The sequence below is a fragment of the Apis cerana genome, linkage group LG7, assembly GCF_029169275.1.
Source record: "Apis cerana isolate GH-2021 linkage group LG7, AcerK_1.0, whole genome shotgun sequence".
Taxonomy (NCBI): domain Eukaryota; kingdom Metazoa; phylum Arthropoda; class Insecta; order Hymenoptera; family Apidae; genus Apis; species Apis cerana.
Genome location: NC_083858.1, coordinates 3,855,294 through 3,874,278, shown reverse-complemented (window position 1 = coordinate 3,874,278; position 18,985 = coordinate 3,855,294). Strand labels below are relative to the sequence as shown.

General features: G+C 26.3%; 12 protein-coding genes across 12 annotated transcripts; all 12 read right to left on the bottom strand.

Annotated features, from left to right (window-relative positions):
- Nucleotides 1-3,978: 3,978 nt before the first annotated feature.
- Nucleotides 3,979-4,731, bottom strand: LOC133666395 (uncharacterized). The gene has a single exon (XM_062076943.1). It carries the CDS (start codon nt 4,417-4,419, stop codon nt 3,979-3,981), a length of 441 nt encoding a protein of 146 aa, XP_061932927.1. The 5' UTR covers nt 4,420-4,731.
- A 260-nt stretch (nt 4,732-4,991) lies between these two features.
- Nucleotides 4,992-6,007, bottom strand: LOC133666388 (uncharacterized). The gene has a single exon (XM_062076936.1). It carries the CDS (start codon nt 5,693-5,695, stop codon nt 5,255-5,257), a length of 441 nt encoding a protein of 146 aa, XP_061932920.1. The 5' UTR covers nt 5,696-6,007; the 3' UTR covers nt 4,992-5,254.
- Nucleotides 6,008-6,267: 260 nt separating this feature from the next.
- Nucleotides 6,268-7,283, bottom strand: LOC133666390 (uncharacterized). The gene has a single exon (XM_062076938.1). The coding sequence runs from the start codon at nt 6,969-6,971 to the stop codon at nt 6,531-6,533; it is 441 nt and encodes a 146-aa protein (XP_061932922.1). The 5' UTR covers nt 6,972-7,283; the 3' UTR covers nt 6,268-6,530.
- A 260-nt stretch (nt 7,284-7,543) lies between these two features.
- On the bottom strand, nt 7,544-8,363 carry LOC133666453 (uncharacterized). The gene is made up of 2 exons (XM_062077411.1): nt 8,310-8,363; nt 7,544-8,250 (listed from the first exon to the last, which is right to left on the bottom strand). Exons 1-2 carry the CDS (start codon nt 8,361-8,363, stop codon nt 7,807-7,809), a joined length of 498 nt encoding a protein of 165 aa, XP_061933395.1. The 3' UTR covers nt 7,544-7,806.
- A 718-nt stretch (nt 8,364-9,081) lies between these two features.
- LOC133666452 (uncharacterized) lies at nt 9,082-9,638 on the bottom strand. Its single transcript, XM_062077410.1, has 2 exons — nt 9,585-9,638; nt 9,082-9,507 (listed from the first exon to the last, which is right to left on the bottom strand). The coding sequence occupies exons 1-2, from the start codon at nt 9,636-9,638 to the stop codon at nt 9,082-9,084; spliced, it is 480 nt and encodes a 159-aa protein (XP_061933394.1).
- A 454-nt stretch (nt 9,639-10,092) lies between these two features.
- Nucleotides 10,093-11,108, bottom strand: LOC133666389 (uncharacterized). Its single transcript, XM_062076937.1, has one exon. It carries the CDS (start codon nt 10,794-10,796, stop codon nt 10,356-10,358), a length of 441 nt encoding a protein of 146 aa, XP_061932921.1. The 5' UTR covers nt 10,797-11,108; the 3' UTR covers nt 10,093-10,355.
- Nucleotides 11,109-11,368: 260 nt separating this feature from the next.
- LOC133666387 (uncharacterized) lies at nt 11,369-12,384 on the bottom strand. The gene has a single exon (XM_062076935.1). It carries the CDS (start codon nt 12,070-12,072, stop codon nt 11,632-11,634), a length of 441 nt encoding a protein of 146 aa, XP_061932919.1. The 5' UTR covers nt 12,073-12,384; the 3' UTR covers nt 11,369-11,631.
- A 523-nt stretch (nt 12,385-12,907) lies between these two features.
- Nucleotides 12,908-13,660, bottom strand: LOC133666397 (uncharacterized). Its single transcript, XM_062076947.1, has one exon. The coding sequence runs from the start codon at nt 13,346-13,348 to the stop codon at nt 12,908-12,910; it is 441 nt and encodes a 146-aa protein (XP_061932931.1). The 5' UTR covers nt 13,349-13,660.
- A 260-nt stretch (nt 13,661-13,920) lies between these two features.
- LOC133666392 (uncharacterized) lies at nt 13,921-14,936 on the bottom strand. Its single transcript, XM_062076941.1, has one exon. It carries the CDS (start codon nt 14,622-14,624, stop codon nt 14,184-14,186), a length of 441 nt encoding a protein of 146 aa, XP_061932925.1. The 5' UTR covers nt 14,625-14,936; the 3' UTR covers nt 13,921-14,183.
- A 260-nt stretch (nt 14,937-15,196) lies between these two features.
- LOC133666391 (uncharacterized) lies at nt 15,197-16,212 on the bottom strand. Its single transcript, XM_062076939.1, has one exon. It carries the CDS (start codon nt 15,898-15,900, stop codon nt 15,460-15,462), a length of 441 nt encoding a protein of 146 aa, XP_061932923.1. The 5' UTR covers nt 15,901-16,212; the 3' UTR covers nt 15,197-15,459.
- A 260-nt stretch (nt 16,213-16,472) lies between these two features.
- On the bottom strand, nt 16,473-17,291 carry LOC133666451 (uncharacterized). Its single transcript, XM_062077409.1, has 2 exons — nt 17,238-17,291; nt 16,473-17,179 (listed from the first exon to the last, which is right to left on the bottom strand). The coding sequence occupies exons 1-2, from the start codon at nt 17,289-17,291 to the stop codon at nt 16,736-16,738; spliced, it is 498 nt and encodes a 165-aa protein (XP_061933393.1). The 3' UTR covers nt 16,473-16,735.
- A 455-nt stretch (nt 17,292-17,746) lies between these two features.
- Nucleotides 17,747-18,679, bottom strand: LOC133666394 (uncharacterized). The gene has a single exon (XM_062076942.1). The coding sequence runs from the start codon at nt 18,448-18,450 to the stop codon at nt 18,010-18,012; it is 441 nt and encodes a 146-aa protein (XP_061932926.1). The 5' UTR covers nt 18,451-18,679; the 3' UTR covers nt 17,747-18,009.
- Between the last annotated feature and the right edge of the window lie 306 nt (nt 18,680-18,985).

Genomic DNA, 18,985 nt, shown 5'->3' with positions numbered 1-18,985 from the left:
TGGTGAATTGTTGTCATCAATTTTTTAATAGATAAAAGTTCAATATTTTTTCGTTTCGGTTTAAAAAAAATCATTATTTATGACATAATTTTGAAAAATTTGATTAAAAATGTCTCAAAACTCTCAAATTTTAACTAAACATTTTATCTATTTTTGAAACTATTATTCTAATTAAACTAATTTCATCTATCTTTGAAACTATTATTTCTGGATCTATCGATCTATTAGTAATTATACATTATAAAAGAAACAGTTTTTATTATCTTAATATATATTACGAAGAATTTTTTCTTATTAAAATGATAGATACTGATTATGATATTAATATTGCTATTTTCATAATTTCAATCGTTAAAGATTTTATATTTTATTTTTATTCAAGCTCAATATAGATTAAAATATTTCAAGATTACTGAATTCTATGTCATGCTTGAGGAATAAGTAATTTTAATCATTCTATTATTTATTTTTTAATTTTTAGATAAAATTCTAAAAGCTTCCCAATTTCATTGATTTTGTAAAAATCAATATTTTGAATAACTTTTCTACACTTATAACTGAATTTAGTTTTCGAAAAAAAATTTTCAAAAAAAATTATTATTACATAGAATTTCATTTATATGTAGCAGCGTGTGCATCAAATTATTGATGTAGCATCTAAGCATTAAGATATAACATTGTATTATTTATATTATTAAGAATTATGATATTTATTATTGTGATATTATTATTGTTATATATAATATATATATGCATTTATCAGATGTTTTTATTTGATTTAATGTCAAAATAATATTGTTATAATGATACTATGAATCTAATATAATAAAAATATATAAAATATATATAAATCATAATTTTTAGATATTCACGTCGCAATTTCTCAATTTTCCACGAAACTAAAGTGAATTTGAATTATTCATCTATTATCAGATATCACAGAATTGATTATTTCGAGAGATAAAATATGCGATAGAAAATATAATTGCATTTAAAATGAATAGGACTTCCATCTAAAAAAAATTAAGAAAAGACAATATCATAATGACAATGATTGAAAATTTTTTGTGATTAATAATTATATTTTTAAATTATCAATAAAAATATATTTTGAAGAAAAAAAGATCATAAAATTATACTTTTCAAAATATGCATACTGAAAAAATGTATATTTACATAAAATATGTACATATTCAAATATTTTTCAAAATATATTTCAAATCTGAAGTAGAAAATAAATTTGCAAAAATAAGTGTAAAAATAAATATTTATTTTGAAATTAAAAAAAAACTTTTTATATTTTTATGAATAATTGATTTCTCATATTTTCACGTAGGTAAAATATTTTCCCTGAAATAGATTTAAGTAATATAATTTTGTTTTGCATCCAACTGTAACAAAAAATGAAACAAATCTAATGCATGATATTATTTAAGAATCAAAAGTGGTTTAATAGAGTAACATTAATGTTTAACGACTTATGTCACAAAATTGCTTAAAATTGTGATTTTTAGTTTTCATGCGGATTAAAGCATGATATTTTATGATAATAAAGCTACGATTTAATATTATAAAAATACATTTTAATTTTATATATATCATGATGATTAATTAATACTCAAAATATGTTTTGTATTTCTTATCTATCCTACATATCATTTCGATTATTATAATTTTATTTATTTTGGGATTATTTTACATATTATTTTGACATTCTTCGGATCTATAAACCTACTATGGATTAAAAGAATTATTTCAAATTTAAAATTCATAAAAAAATAAATAAGCAATGATTATCTCTATTACGCAATAAAATTATAATTATTCATAATTATACAGAATTTATTGTGTGAATTAAACATATTGATAATTGCAAATATTTTGCAAATATTTCAGAAGGTACATAGCGAGCGTAGATGTATGGGTCGCATTCATAGATATGCCGTATTTTATTGTTAATCAAAGATATGAGTATGGTATAAGATATTATACCATACAAATCTCATACAAATCTCATAAAATTTCTATATAATTTAGAATTTTATTTTCTTTTTAAGATTAAGACTCTAATTCATTCAATAGAATTATATTATGATTATAATGTTATAGTCACAATTATATATAATATATATGTATATAATATATATGATTATATATAATAATGTTTTAAGTATACATGATTATTAGAAATGTAAAAAAATATTTTAAATGCAAATTATGATCGAAAGAGATATAGATATGACGATAATCTTAACCTTGAAATAATATTGAAATTTTCTGATGGAACTCTATATTTTTTATTGTATTTCTTCTTGTAATTAATGTTAATATTCAAATATAGTGTTAATAATATAACATAAAAATATTCAAAATATTATCTGTACATGTATACATATATTTTAATATAAATTATTAATTTTCAAAGTTTGTACAAAGTTTTAAACATTAATGTTATTCGATATACCATATTCGTATGTACTATGGAGAAATTGATTAGTCAGATTTCGTATATCATGGTCATTCTAAAAAAAATTGATTATATATTTTGGCCAATGAGAAATTATAAAAAATATATATATAATATAAGTTATATATATAAGTTTCAATAAGATAATGCACTATATTACAGCATTAAGAAAATTTCAATGGTTCAATGAAAATTTTTAAAATAAAATGGATTAAACTAAATGACAATTTAAATTATTCAATATATATTTCTTTTTATGAAAATATAATAAAATAAAATAAAATATATAAAAACAAATAGTTTAATTCCGTTTAAAAATGTAATAAAATTCTTTCAACATATAAATAATATAAAAATAATACCTAAAAAAAACAATATATTATTATAGATATTAATGTGCTATAATAACTTAGTAAATCTAAAAGAGAATTGAAATTCTAGAATTATTCTTACATTTAATATATTGATGGTCCTGAAAACAGTCGATTTTTTTGTGCTAAATAAAAATATATTCACTCGATATATTCATTTTCTACACGAAGATTCTCTTTTACAAGCTTCTGTATACAGTATAATATATAGTTGAATATGTTATAGTAGTTAATGTTTGTCACCACAACATATATTTTTACAATTTACGCTCTTTGAGAATCCAATGATGTCATTAACACTAGAATGAAAATATTACTTTATACAAATATCTTCCTTAAATAATAATTAAGAACCATAATTAATTACATTAACTTGTAATGAAATTCAGAAAATGAAATTAGAAAGTAATGTTGTTAACGATATCATCTTCTTCAATATTTTACTAAAATATTTGACTATATTATTTTACTATATAAAATAAAACGTCGCAAAAAAATTTGCTATTAAATAATTATTCTTGAAAATATTCATCTTTAGCCGTCATATTATCTTCATTAGATTAATCCAAAATATATTGAAAAACTCGCTCAGATAATAATTATATAAACGTCTGTAAATGTTATGTTACGTTTCTGTAAACGTAAAATTTTCTTTTGACATAAATTTCTAAAAATTCAGATTTATAAGTTCTAAATTATTTCACTTTCGATTTAAAACTTCTCGATCAAAAATATGAATAAAAAAAAAAAAAATTATGATAAAAAATTAAACTCATATTCAAAAAAATTTACATACATATAATATAATAATAAATATGTTAAAATAATTAAATTATGTTTATGAAACACAAAAATTGATTTTAAATAACAATTCGCTCCGACTTATTCTATAATTAATATAAAGTATTAATTTCTATGGGTTTAATATATATTAAAAAATAAATAACTGAAATTGAAAATTTTGCTGCAAATATGAAAATTAAAAAAACTTTAATGTCAATTCATTTATTATATTATTATTAGCCATTAAAAACTCACAAAAATTAACTTAACTAGAAATTTTATTTAAACACTTCAGAAAATTATAAATATAAACTTAAATTTATAATACACAACTTAACCTAATCTAAATTAATATATTCATATTCTAATACATTTATTACGAGATTTTCTAGTTGAGCAATTACTTACTTTTATATTTCTTGGTGGTGGGATCCTAGTTCTATTACCAAAGACTACCGCCGTTTCTAACCTTATACTTGCTACTCTATTTCTATCTCTTCTCAATTCTTGTATTCTTCTTAACGATTCAATCCTTGACGGTGAATCTCGTCCCAAAATTTGTTCCCTCATTTTCCTTCTGATTTGTCGTTTATGGAGCCTTGCAGTTTGTTTTAAAATTTTATCGAATTTGCAGATTTGCAACCATTTTCGCGATACTCGAGCAACGCACAGCAAAGACTCCTCATCCAAATTGCGAAGAATTATCTGCGATAATTCCAGAGGCAATTCAGAAATGAAATCCACTTTAGTAGGCTCCAATATGCCAATAGTTCGTAGGAAGCTCTTGAAAAATTCCATGTTGCTCTCGTGGATGCAAATTCAGGATTGATAATTTTTCCAAAAATTTGGATCTTTATATACCCTTTTCACCGAGACAAAAGGGGCGGGGCCTCGTTTCATTGGGCCTTGGTTCATTGAGTCAACCAATCACGTAGTATTCAGTTTACATAAAGATTTACACGTAAGAAGTAATAGATTCTTGAATAATATATGATAATAAGTAAAAGTATTTATAATTTTGTTATATTGGCTATAATAGTTTCATGGATAATTGGATAATTAACTTGAAGTGTTTGTGTATTAAAAAAAAATTATTTCAAGACAATAATATTACCAACTTAATTATATTATAGCAAAGGGACGTAATATAATGAACAAGTATTAGTATTAACAATTCGAAATGATAACATTCAATTTTTATTTCAATTTTCAATTTGTTTTGAAAAATTGAAAAAAAATATACGAGAAATTGACTTTAATGTATTTCGAGATTGAATGAAAATAGGATGAAAATAGGATGAATTACCTTGTAATATTTGTGATATGAAATTTTCTTATTATACATTTTCGATTTAATGGTGTGACTATGATTTACAATTAAAGTGAATTCTTAGATTCCTAATTAAGTTAAAAACATTATTCATATCATGCATTGCATACAGTCAATAAATACTATAATTTATAATATGTTATTCTAATACAAATATTTATTTTTCTTAACGCTAAGATGTCAAAATCACATTTAATTCTTAAAAATTAACTTAACTAGAAATTTTATTTAAACACTTCAGAAAATTATAAATATAAACTTAAATTTATAATACACAACTTAACCTAATCTAAATTAATATATTCATATTCTAATACATTTATTACGAGATTTTCTAGTTGAGCAATTACTTACTTTTATATTTCTTGGTGGTGGGATCCTAGTTCTATTACCAAAGACTACCGCCGTTTCTAACCTTATACTTGCTACTCTATTTCTATCTCTTCTCAATTCTTGTATTCTTCTTAACGATTCAATCCTTGACGGTGAATCTCGTCCCAAAATTTGTTCCCTCATTTTCCTTCTGATTTGTCGTTTATGGAGCCTTGCAGTTTGTTTTAAAATTTTATCGAATTTGCAGATTTGCAACCATTTTCGCGATACTCGAGCAACGCACAGCAAAGACTCCTCATCCAAATTGCGAAGAATTATCTGCGATAATTCCAGAGGCAATTCAGAAATGAAATCCACTTTAGTAGGCTCCAATATGCCAATAGTTCGTAGGAAGCTCTTGAAAAATTCCATGTTGCTCTCGTGGATGCAAATTCAGGATTGATAATTTTTCCAAAAATTTGGATCTTTATATACCCTTTTCACCGAGACAAAAGGGGCGGGGCCTCGTTTCATTGGGCCTTGGTTCATTGAGTCAACCAATCACGTAGTATTCAGTTTACATAAAGATTTACACGTAAGAAGTAATAGATTCTTGAATAATATATGATAATAAGTAAAAGTATTTATAATTTTGTTATATTGGCTATAATAGTTTCATGGATAATTGGATAATTAACTTGAAGTGTTTGTGTATTAAAAAAAAATTATTTCAAGACAATAATATTACCAACTTAATTATATTATAGCAAAGGGACGTAATATAATGAACAAGTATTAGTATTAACAATTCGAAATGATAACATTCAATTTTTATTTCAATTTTCAATTTGTTTTGAAAAATTGAAAAAAAATATACGAGAAATTGACTTTAATGTATTTCGAGATTGAATGAAAATAGGATGAAAATAGGATGAATTACCTTGTAATATTTGTGATATGAAATTTTCTTATTATACATTTTCGATTTAATGGTGTGACTATGATTTACAATTAAAGTGAATTCTTAGATTCCTAATTAAGTTAAAAACATTATTCATATCATGCATTGCATACAGTCAATAAATACTATAATTTATAATATGTTATTCTAATACAAATATTTATTTTTCTTAACGCTAAGATGTCAAAATCACATTTAATTCTTAAAAATTAACTTAACTAGAAATTTTATTTAAACACTTCAGAAAATTATAAATATAAACTTAAATTTATAATACACAACTTAACCTAATCTAAATTAATATATTCATATTCTAATACATTTATTACGAGATTTTCTAGTTGAGCAATTACTTACTTTTATATTTCTTGGTGGTGGGATCCTAGTTCTATTACCAAAGACTACCGCCGTTTCTAACCTTATACTTGCTACTCTATTTCTATCTCTTCTCAATTCTTGTATTCTTCTTAACGATTCAATCCTTGACGGTGAATCTCGTCCCAAAATTTGTTCCCTCATTTTCCTTCTGATTTGTCGTTTATGGAGCCTTGCAGTTTGTTTTAAAATTTTATCGAATTTGCAGATTTGCAACCATTTTCGCGATACTCGAGCAACGCACAGCAAAGACTCCTCATCCAAATTGCGAAGAATTATCTGCGATAATTCCAGAGGCAATTCAGAAATGAAATCCACTTTAGTAGGCTCCAATATGCCAATAGTTCGTAGGAAGCTCTTGAAAAATTCCATGTTGCTCTCGTGGATGCAAATTCAGGATTGATAATTTTTCCAAAAATTTGGATCTTTATATACCCTTTTCACCGAGACAAAAGGGGCGGGGCCTCGTTTCATTGGGCCTTGGTTCATTGAGTCAACCAATCACGTAGTATTCAGTTTACATAAAGATTTACACGTAAGAAGTAATAGATTCTTGAATAATATATGATAATAAGTAAAAGTATTTATAATTTTGTTATATTGGCTATAATAGTTTCATGGATAATTGGATAATTAACTTGAAGTGTTTGTGTATTAAAAAAAAATTATTTCAAGACAATAATATTACCAACTTAATTATATTATAGCAAAGGGACGTAATATAATGAACAAGTATTAGTATTAACAATTCGAAATGATAACATTCAATTTTTATTTCAATTTTCAATTTGTTTTGAAAAATTGAAAAAAAATATACGAGAAATTGACTTTAATGTATTTCGAGATTGAATGAAAATAGGATGAAAATAGGATGAATTACCTTGTAATATTTGTGATATGAAATTTTCTTATTATACATTTTCGATTTAATGGTGTGACTATGATTTACAATTAAAGTGAATTCTTAGATTCCTAATTAAGTTAAAAACATTATTCATATCATGCATTGCATACAGTCAATAAATACTATAATTTATAATATGTTATTCTAATACAAATATTTATTTTTCTTAACGCTAAGATGTCAAAATCACATTTAATTCTTAAAAATTAACTTAACTAGAAATTTTATTTAAACACTTCAGAAAATTATAAATATAAACTTAAATTTATAATACACAACTTAACCTAATCTAAATTAATATATTCATATTCTAATACATTTATTACGAGATTTTCTAGTTGAGCAATTACTTACTTTTATATTTCTTGGTGGTGGGATCCTAGTTCTATTACCAAAGACTACCGCCGTTTCTAACCTTATACTTGCTACTCTATTTCTATCTCTTCTCAATTCTTGTATTCTTCTTAACGATTCAATCCTTGACGGTGAATCTCGTCCCAAAATTTGTTCCCTCATTTTCCTTCTGATTTGTCGTTTATGGAGCCTTGCAGTTTGTTTTAAAATTTTATCGAATTTGCAGATTTGCAACCATTTTCGCGATACTCGAGCAACGCACAGCAAAGACTCCTCATCCAAATTGCGAAGAATTATCTGCGATAATTCCAGAGGCAATTCAGAAATGAAATCCACTTTAGTAGGCTCCAATATGCCAATAGTTCGTAGGAAGCTCTTGAAAATTCCATGTTGCTCTCGTGGATGCAAATTCAGGATTGATAATTTTTCCAAAAATTTGGATCTTTATATACCCTTTTCACCGAGACAAAAGGGGCGGGGCCTCGTTTCATTGGGCCTTGGTTCATTGAGTCAACCAATCACGTAGTATTCAGTTTACATAAAGATTTACACGTAAGAAGTAATAGATTCTTGAATAATATATGATAATAAGTAAAAGTATTTATAATTTTGTTATATTGGCTATAATAGTTTCATGGATAATTGGATAATTAACTTGAAGTGTTTGTGTATTAAAAAAAAATTATTTCAAGACAATAATATTACCAACTTAATTATATTATAGCAAAGGGACGTAATATAATGAACAAGTATTAGTATTAACAATTCGAAATGATAACATTCAATTTTTATTTCAATTTTCAATTTGTTTTGAAAAATTGAAAAAAAATATACGAGAAATTGACTTTAATGTATTTCGAGATTGAATGAAAATAGGATGAAAATAGGATGAATTACCTTGTAATATTTGTGATATGAAATTTTCTTATTATACATTTTCGATTTAATGGTGTGACTATGATTTACAATTAAAGTGAATTCTTAGATTCCTAATTAAGTTAAAAACATTATTCATATCATGCATTGCATACAGTCAATAAATACTATAATTTATAATATGTTATTCTAATACAAATATTTATTTTTCTTAACGCTAAGATGTCAAAATCACATTTAATTCTTAAAAATTAACTTAACTAGAAATTTTATTTAAACACTTCAGAAAATTATAAATATAAACTTAAATTTATAATACACAACTTAACCTAATCTAAATTAATATATTCATATTCTAATACATTTATTACGAGATTTTCTAGTTGAGCAATTACTTACTTTTATATTTCTTGGTGGTAGGATCCTAGTTCTATTACCAAAGACTACCGCCGTTTCTAACCTTATACTTGCTACTCTATTTCTATCTCTTCTCAATTCTTGTATTCTTCTTAACGATTCAATCCTTGACGGTGAATCTCGTCCCAAAATTTGTTCCCTCATTTTCCTTCTGATTTGTCGTTTATGGAGCCTTGCAGTTTGTTTTAAAATTTTATCGAATTTGCAGATTTGCAACCATTTTCGCGATACTCGAGCAACGCACAGCAAAGACTCCTCATCCAAATTGCGAAGAATTATCTGCGATAATTCCAGAGGCAATTCAGAAATGAAATCCACTTTAGTAGGCTCCAATATGCCAATAGTTCGTAGGAAGCTCTTGAAAATTCCATGTTGCTCTCGTGGATGCAAATTCAGGATTGATAATTTTTCCAAAAATTTGGATCTTTATATACCCTTTTCACCGAGACAAAAGGGGCGGGGCCTCGTTTCATTGGGCCTTGGTTCATTGAGTCAACCAATCACGTAGTATTCAGTTTACATAAAGATTTACACGTAAGAAGTAATAGATTCTTGAATAATATATGATAATAAGTAAAAGTATTTATAATTTTGTTATATTGGCTGTAATAGTTTCATGGATAATTGGATAATTAACTTGAAGTGTTTGTGTATTAAAAAAAAATTATTTCAAGACAATAATATTACCAACTTAATTATATTATAGCAAAGGGACGTAATATAATGAACAAGTATTAGTATTAACAATTCGAAATGATAACATTCAATTTTATTTCAATTTTCAATTTGTTTTGAAAAATTGAAAAAAAATATACGAGAAATTGACTTTAATGTATTTCGAGATTGAATGAAAATAGGATGAAAATAGGATGAATTACCTTGTAATATTTGTGATATGAAATTTTCTTATTATACATTTTCGATTTAATGGTGTGACTATGATTTACAATTAAAGTGAATTCTTAGATTCCTAATTAAGTTAAAAACATTATTCATATCATGCATTGCATACAGTCAATAAATACTATAATTTATAATATGTTATTCTAATACAAATATTTATTTTTCTTAACGCTAAGATGTCAAAATCACATTTAATTCTTAAAAATTAACTTAACTAGAAATTTTATTTAAACACTTCAGAAAATTATAAATATAAACTTAAATTTATAATACACAACTTAACCTAATCTAAATTAATATATTCATATTCTAATACATTTATTACGAGATTTTCTAGTTGAGCAATTACTTACTTTTATATTTCTTGGTGGTGGGATCCTAGTTCTATTACCAAAGACTACCGCCGTTTCTAACCTTATACTTGCTACTCTATTTCTATCTCTTCTCAATTCTTGTATTCTTCTTAACGATTCAATCCTTGACGGTGAATCTCGTCCCAAAATTTGTTCCCTCATTTTCCTTCTGATTTGTCGTTTATGGAGCCTTGCAGTTTGTTTTAAAATTTTATCGAATTTGCAGATTTGCAACCATTTTCGCGATACTCGAGCAACGCACAGCAAAGACTCCTCATCCAAATTGCGAAGAATTATCTGCGATAATTCCAGAGGCAATTCAGAAATGAAATCCACTTTAGTAGGCTCCAATATGCCAATAGTTCGTAGGAAGCTCTTGAAAAATTCCATGTTGCTCTCGTGGATGCAAATTCAGGATTGATAATTTTTCCAAAAATTTGGATCTTTATATACCCTTTTCACCGAGACAAAAGGGGCGGGGCCTCGTTTCATTGGGCCTTGGTTCATTGAGTCAACCAATCACGTAGTATTCAGTTTACATAAAGATTTACACGTAAGAAGTAATAGATTCTTGAATAATATATGATAATAAGTAAAAGTATTTATAATTTTGTTATATTGGCTATAATAGTTTCATGGATAATTGGATAATTAACTTGAAGTGTTTGTGTATTAAAAAAAAATTATTTCAAGACAATAATATTACCAACTTAATTATATTATAGCAAAGGGACGTAATATAATGAACAAGTATTAGTATTAACAATTCGAAATGATAACATTCAATTTTTATTTCAATTTTCAATTTGTTTTGAAAAATTGAAAAAAAATATACGAGAAATTGACTTTAATGTATTTCGAGATTGAATGAAAATAGGATGAAAATAGGATGAATTACCTTGTAATATTTGTGATATGAAATTTTCTTATTATACATTTTCGATTTAATGGTGTGACTATGATTTACAATTAAAGTGAATTCTTAGATTCCTAATTAAGTTAAAAACATTATTCATATCATGCATTGCATACAGTCAATAAATACTATAATTTATAATATGTTATTCTAATACAAATATTTATTTTTCTTAACGCTAAGATGTCAAAATCACATTTAATTCTTAAAAATTAACTTAACTAGAAATTTTATTTAAACACTTCAGAAAATTATAAATATAAACTTAAATTTATAATACACAACTTAACCTAATCTAAATTAATATATTCATATTCTAATACATTTATTACGAGATTTTCTAGTTGAGCAATTACTTACTTTTATATTTCTTGGTGGTGGGATCCTAGTTCTATTACCAAAGACTACCGCCGTTTCTAACCTTATACTTGCTACTCTATTTCTATCTCTTCTCAATTCTTGTATTCTTCTTAACGATTCAATCCTTGACGGTGAATCTCGTCCCAAAATTTGTTCCCTCATTTTCCTTCTGATTTGTCGTTTATGGAGCCTTGCAGTTTGTTTTAAAATTTTATCGAATTTGCAGATTTGCAACCATTTTCGCGATACTCGAGCAACGCACAGCAAAGACTCCTCATCCAAATTGCGAAGAATTATCTGCGATAATTCCAGAGGCAATTCAGAAATGAAATCCACTTTAGTAGGCTCCAATATGCCAATAGTTCGTAGGAAGCTCTTGAAAAATTCCATGTTGCTCTCGTGGATGCAAATTCAGGATTGATAATTTTTCCAAAAATTTGGATCTTTATATACCCTTTTCACCGAGACAAAAGGGGCGGGGCCTCGTTTCATTGGGCCTTGGTTCATTGAGTCAACCAATCACGTAGTATTCAGTTTACATAAAGATTTACACGTAAGAAGTAATAGATTCTTGAATAATATATGATAATAAGTAAAAGTATTTATAATTTTGTTATATTGGCTATAATAGTTTCATGGATAATTGGATAATTAACTTGAAGTGTTTGTGTATTAAAAAAAAATTATTTCAAGACAATAATATTACCAACTTAATTATATTATAGCAAAGGGACGTAATATAATGAACAAGTATTAGTATTAACAATTCGAAATGATAACATTCAATTTTTATTTCAATTTTCAATTTGTTTTGAAAAATTGAAAAAAAATATACGAGAAATTGACTTTAATGTATTTCGAGATTGAATGAAAATAGGATGAAAATAGGATGAATTACCTTGTAATATTTGTGATATGAAATTTTCTTATTATACATTTTCGATTTAATGGTGTGACTATGATTTACAATTAAAGTGAATTCTTAGATTCCTAATTAAGTTAAAAACATTATTCATATCATGCATTGCATACAGTCAATAAATACTATAATTTATAATATGTTATTCTAATACAAATATTTATTTTTCTTAACGCTAAGATGTCAAAATCACATTTAATTCTTAAAAATTAACTTAACTAGAAATTTTATTTAAACACTTCAGAAAATTATAAATATAAACTTAAATTTATAATACACAACTTAACCTAATCTAAATTAATATATTCATATTCTAATACATTTATTACGAGATTTTCTAGTTGAGCAATTACTTACTTTTATATTTCTTAGTGGTGGGATCCTAGTTCTATTACCAAAGACTACCGCCGTTTCTAACCTTATACTTGCTACTCTATTTCTATCTCTTCTCAATTCTTGTATTCTTCTTAACGATTCAATCCTTGACGGTGAATCTCGTCCCAAAATTTGTTCCCTCATTTTCCTTCTGATTTGTCGTTTATGGAGCCTTGCAGTTTGTTTTAAAATTTTATCGAATTTGCAGATTTGCAACCATTTTCGCGATACTCGAGCAACGCACAGCAAAGACTCCTCATCCAAATTGCGAAGAATTATCTGCGATAATTCCAGAGGCAATTCAGAAATGAAATCCACTTTAGTAGGCTCCAATATGCCAATAGTTCGTAGGAAGCTCTTGAAAAATTCCATGTTGCTCTCGTGGATGCAAATTCAGGATTGATAATTTTTCCAAAAATTTGGATCTTTATATACCCTTTTCACCGAGACAAAAGGGGCGGGGCCTCGTTTCATTGGGCCTTGGTTCATTGAGTCAACCAATCACGTAGTATTCAGTTTACATAAAGATTTACACGTAAGAAGTAATAGATTCTTGAATAATATATGATAATAAGTAAAAGTATTTATAATTTTGTTATATTGGCTATAATAGTTTCATGGATAATTGGATAATTAACTTGAAGTGTTTGTGTATTAAAAAAAAATTATTTCAAGACAATAATATTACCAACTTAATTATATTATAGCAAAGGGACGTAATATAATGAACAAGTATTAGTATTAACAATTCGAAATGATAACATTCAATTTTTATTTCAATTTTCAATTTGTTTTGAAAAATTGAAAAAAAATATACGAGAAATTGACTTTAATGTATTTCGAGATTGAATGAAAATAGGATGAAAATAGGATGAATTACCTTGTAATATTTGTGATATGAAATTTTCTTATTATACATTTTCGATTTAATGGTGTGACTATGATTTACAATTAAAGTGAATTCTTAGATTCCTAATTAAGTTAAAAACATTATTCATATCATGCATTGCATACAGTCAATAAATACTATAATTTATAATATGTTATTCTAATACAAATATTTATTTTTCTTAACGCTAAGATGTCAAAATCACATTTAATTCTTAAAAATTAACTTAACTAGAAATTTTATTTAAACACTTCAGAAAATTATAAATATAAACTTAAATTTATAATACACAACTTAACCTAATCTAAATTAATATATTCATATTCTAATACATTTATTACGAGATTTTCTAGTTGAGCAATTACTTACTTTTATATTTCTTGGTGGTGGGATCCTAGTTCTATTACCAAAGACTACCGCCGTTTCTAACCTTATACTTGCTACTCTATTTCTATCTCTTCTCAATTCTTGTATTCTTCTTAACGATTCAATCCTTGACGGTGAATCTCGTCCCAAAATTTGTTCCCTCATTTTCCTTCTGATTTGTCGTTTATGGAGCCTTGCAGTTTGTTTTAAAATTTTATCGAATTTGCAGATTTGCAACCATTTTCGCGATACTCGAGCAACGCACAGCAAAGACTCCTCATCCAAATTGCGAAGAATTATCTGCGATAATTCCAGAGGCAATTCAGAAATGAAATCCACTTTAGTAGGCTCCAATATGCCAATAGTTCGTAGGAAGCTCTTGAAAAATTCCATGTTGCTCTCGTGGATGCAAATTCAGGATTGATAATTTTTCCAAAAATTTGGATCTTTATATACCCTTTTCACCGAGACAAAAGGGGCGGGGCCTCGTTTCATTGGGCCTTGGTTCATTGAGTCAACCAATCACGTAGTATTCAGTTTACATAAAGATTTACACGTAAGAAGTAATAGATTCTTGAATAATATATGATAATAAGTAAAAGTATTTATAATTTTGTTATATTGGCTATAATAGTTTCATGGATAATTGGATAATTAACTTGAAGTGTTTGTGTATTAAAAAAAAATTATTTCAAGACAATAATATTACCAACTTAATTATATTATAGCAAAGGGACGTAATATAATGAACAAGTATTAGTATTAACAATTCGAAATGATAACATTCAATTTTTATTTCAATTTTCAATTTGTTTTGAAAAATTGAAAAAAAATATACGAGAAATTGACTTTAATGTATTTCGAGATTGAATGAAAATAGGATGAAAATAGGATGAATTACCTTGTAATATTTGTGATATGAAATTTTCTTATTATACATTTTCGATTTAATGGTGTGACTATGATTTACAATTAAAGTGAATTCTTAGATTCCTAATTAAGTTAAAAACATTATTCATATCATGCATTGCATACAGTCAATAAATACTATAATTTATAATATGTTATTCTAATACAAATATTTATTTTTCTTAACGCTAAGATGTCAAAATCACATTTAATTCTTAAAAATTAACTTAACTAGAAATTTTATTTAAACACTTCAGAAAATTATAAATATAAACTTAAATTTATAATACACAACTTAACCTAATCTAAATTAATATATTCATATTCTAATACATTTATTACGAGATTTTCTAGTTGAGCAATTACTTACTTTTATATTTCTTGGTGGTGGGATCCTAGTTCTATTACCAAAGACTACCGCCGTTTCTAACCTTATACTTGCTACTCTATTTCTATCTCTTCTCAATTCTTGTATTCTTCTTAACGATTCAATCCTTGACGGTGAATCTCGTCCCAAAATTTGTTCCCTCATTTTCCTTCTGATTTGTCGTTTATGGAGCCTTGCAGTTTGTTTTAAAATTTTATCGAATTTGCAGATTTGCAACCATTTTCGCGATACTCGAGCAACGCACAGCAAAGACTCCTCATCCAAATTGCGAAGAATTATCTGCGATAATTCCAGAGGCAATTCAGAAATGAAATCCACTTTAGTAGGCTCCAATATGCCAATAGTTCGTAGGAAGCTCTTGAAAAATTCCATGTTGCTCTCGTGGATGCAAATTCAGGATTGATAATTTTTCCAAAAATTTGGATCTTTATATACCCTTTTCACCGAGACAAAAGGGGCGGGGCCTCGTTTCATTGGGCCTTGGTTCATTGAGTCAACCAATCACGTAGTATTCAGTTTACATAAAGATTTACACGTAAGAAGTAATAGATTCTTGAATAATATATGATAATAAGTAAAAGTATTTATAATTTTGTTATATTGGCTATAATAGTTTCATGGATAATTGGATAATTAACTTGAAGTGTTTGTGTATTAAAAAAAAATTATTTCAAGACAATAATATTACCAACTTAATTATATTATAGCAAAGGGACGTAATATAATGAACAAGTATTAGTATTAACAATTCGAAATGATAACATTCAATTTTTATTTCAATTTTCAATTTGTTTTGAAAAATTGAAAAAAAATATACGAGAAATTGACTTTAATGTATTTCGAGATTGAATGAAAATAGGATGAAAATAGGATGAATTACCTTGTAATATTTGTGATATGAAATTTTCTTATTATACATTTTCGATTTAATGGTGTGACTATGATTTACAATTAAAGTGAATTCTTAGATTCCTAATTAAGTTAAAAACATTATTCATATCATGCATTGCATACAGTCAATAAATACTATAATTTATAATATGTTATTCTAATACAAATATTTATTTTTCTTAACGCTAAGATGTCAAAATCACATTTAATTCTTAAAAATTAACTTAACTAGAAATTTTATTTAAACACTTCAGAAAATTATAAATATAAACTTAAATTTATAATACACAACTTAACCTAATCTAAATTAATATATTCATATTCTAATACATTTATTACGAGATTTTCTAGTTGAGCAATTACTTACTTTTATATTTCTTGGTGGTGGGATCCTAGTTCTATTACCAAAGACTACCGCCGTTTCTAACCTTATACTTGCTACTCTATTTCTATCTCTTCTCAATTCTTGTATTCTTCTTAACGATTCAATCCTTGACGGTGAATCTCGTCCCAAAATTTGTTCCCTCATTTTCCTTCTGATTTGTCGTTTATGGAGCCTTGCAGTTTGTTTTAAAATTTTATCGAATTTGCAGATTTGCAACCATTTTCGCGATACTCGAGCAACGCACAGCAAAGACTCCTCATCCAAATTGCGAAGAATTATCTGCGATAATTCCAGAGGCAATTCAGAAATGAAATCCACTTTAGTAGGCTCCAATATGCCAATAGTTCGTAGGAAGCTCTTGAAAATTCCATGTTGCTCTCGTGGATGCAAATTCAGGATTGATAATTTTTCCAAAATTTGGATCTTTATATACCCTTTTCACCGAGACAAAAGGGGCGGGGCCTCGTTTCATTGGGCCTTGGTTCATTGAGTCAACCAATCACGTAGTATTCAGTTTACATAAAGATTTACACGTAAGAAGTAATAGATTCTTGAATAATATATGATAATAAGTAAAAGTATTTATAATTTTGTTATATTGGCTATAATAGTTTCATGGATAATTGGATAATTAACTTGAAGTGTTTGTGTATTAAAAAAAAATTATTTCAAGACAATAATATTACCAACTTAATTATATTATAGCAAAGGGACGTAATATAATGAACAAGTATTAGTATTAACAATTCGAAATGATAACATTCAATTTTTATTTCAATTTTCAATTTGTTTTGAAAAATTGAAAAAAAATATACGAGAAATTGACTTTAATGTATTTCGAGATTGAATGAAAATAGGATGAAAATAGGATGAATTACCTTGTAATATTTGTGATATGAAATTTTCTTATTATACATTTTCGATTTAATGGTGTGACTATGATTTACAATTAAAGTGAATTCTTAGATTCCTAATTAAGTTAAAAACATTATTCATATCATGCATTGCATACAGTCAATAAATACTATAATTTATAATATGTTATTCTAATACAAATATTTATTTTTCTTAACGCTAAGATGTCAAAATCACATTTAATTCTTAAAAATTAACTTAACTAGAAATTTTATTTAAACACTTCAGAAAATTATAAATATAAACTTAAATTTATAATACACAACTTAACCTAATCTAAATTAATATATTCATATTCTAATACATTTATTACGAGATTTTCTAGTTGAGCAATTACTTACTTTTATATTTCTTGGTGGTGGGATCCTAGTTCTATTACCAAAGACTACCGCCGTTTCTAACCTTATACTTGCTACTCTATTTCTATCTCTTCTCAATTCTTGTATTCTTCTTAACGATTCAATCCTTGACGGTGAATCTCGTCCCAAAATTTGTTCCCTCATTTTCCTTCTGATTTGTCGTTTATGGAGCCTTGCAGTTTGTTTTAAAATTTTATCGAATTTGCAGATTTGCAACCATTTTCGCGATACTCGAGCAACGCACAGCAAAGACTCCTCATCCAAATTGCGAAGAATTATCTGCGATAATTCCAGAGGCAATTCAGAAATGAAATCCACTTTAGTAGGCTCCAATATGCCAATAGTTCGTAGGAAGCTCTTGAAAAATTCCATGTTGCTCTCGTGGATGCAAATTCAGGATTGATAATTTTTCCAAAAATTTGGATCTTTATATACCCTTTTCACCGAGACAAAAGGGGCGGGGCCTCGTTTCATTGGGCCTTGGTTCATTGAGTCAACCAATCACGTAGTATTCAGTTTACATAAAGATTTACACGTAAGAAGTAATTGATTCTTGATGTGGTTCTTGTTGGTACAATACTTAAAGATATTTTAAATTGTGTTATATTTGCTTTAGTATTTAACGACATCTTTGATGATTGTCTGAGTTTTACAGTCGTAGCACACAAATATTATTCTCAAATTTTTGAGATTTATAAGCCTGGATTACTTTAATGAAGTCAATTGAAATGAAAATTAGTTTAATTTTTCGTTATTGAACGACAATGTTACTTCTATTTGTATGGAAGTTAACGATAGAGCGTCCTTATGGTAATGGTGATGAAATAAGATATTTAAAAATGCGTATAATAAGATTAATATATTGCTAGGAAAGCAATTGTTCAAGTAAAGATATTGCAAAAGACAC

Bases quoted from the DNA above. Each gene is read 5' to 3' on its own strand.
- LOC133666395 (XM_062076943.1), bottom strand. From the start codon at position 4,419: ATGGAATTTTTCAAGAGCTTCCTACGAACTATTGGCATATTGGAGCCT.
- LOC133666388 (XM_062076936.1), bottom strand. From the start codon at position 5,695: ATGGAATTTTTCAAGAGCTTCCTACGAACTATTGGCATATTGGAGCCT.
- LOC133666390 (XM_062076938.1), bottom strand. From the start codon at position 6,971: ATGGAATTTTTCAAGAGCTTCCTACGAACTATTGGCATATTGGAGCCT.
- LOC133666453 (XM_062077411.1), bottom strand. From the start codon at position 8,363: ATGAACCAAGGCCCAATGAAACGAGGCCCCGCCCCTTTTGTCTCGGTG. The intron at 8,251-8,309 runs GTATATAAAGAT...CATCCACGAGAG, and splicing joins CTTTTGTCTCGGTGAAAAGG to CAACATGGAATTTTCAAGAG.
- LOC133666452 (XM_062077410.1), bottom strand. From the start codon at position 9,638: ATGAACCAAGGCCCAATGAAACGAGGCCCCGCCCCTTTTGTCTCGGTG. The intron at 9,508-9,584 runs GTATATAAAGAT...GGAATTTTCAAG, and splicing joins CTTTTGTCTCGGTGAAAAGG to AGCTTCCTACGAACTATTGG.
- LOC133666389 (XM_062076937.1), bottom strand. From the start codon at position 10,796: ATGGAATTTTTCAAGAGCTTCCTACGAACTATTGGCATATTGGAGCCT.
- LOC133666387 (XM_062076935.1), bottom strand. From the start codon at position 12,072: ATGGAATTTTTCAAGAGCTTCCTACGAACTATTGGCATATTGGAGCCT.
- LOC133666397 (XM_062076947.1), bottom strand. From the start codon at position 13,348: ATGGAATTTTTCAAGAGCTTCCTACGAACTATTGGCATATTGGAGCCT.
- LOC133666392 (XM_062076941.1), bottom strand. From the start codon at position 14,624: ATGGAATTTTTCAAGAGCTTCCTACGAACTATTGGCATATTGGAGCCT.
- LOC133666391 (XM_062076939.1), bottom strand. From the start codon at position 15,900: ATGGAATTTTTCAAGAGCTTCCTACGAACTATTGGCATATTGGAGCCT.
- LOC133666451 (XM_062077409.1), bottom strand. From the start codon at position 17,291: ATGAACCAAGGCCCAATGAAACGAGGCCCCGCCCCTTTTGTCTCGGTG. The intron at 17,180-17,237 runs GTATATAAAGAT...CATCCACGAGAG, and splicing joins CTTTTGTCTCGGTGAAAAGG to CAACATGGAATTTTCAAGAG.
- LOC133666394 (XM_062076942.1), bottom strand. From the start codon at position 18,450: ATGGAATTTTTCAAGAGCTTCCTACGAACTATTGGCATATTGGAGCCT.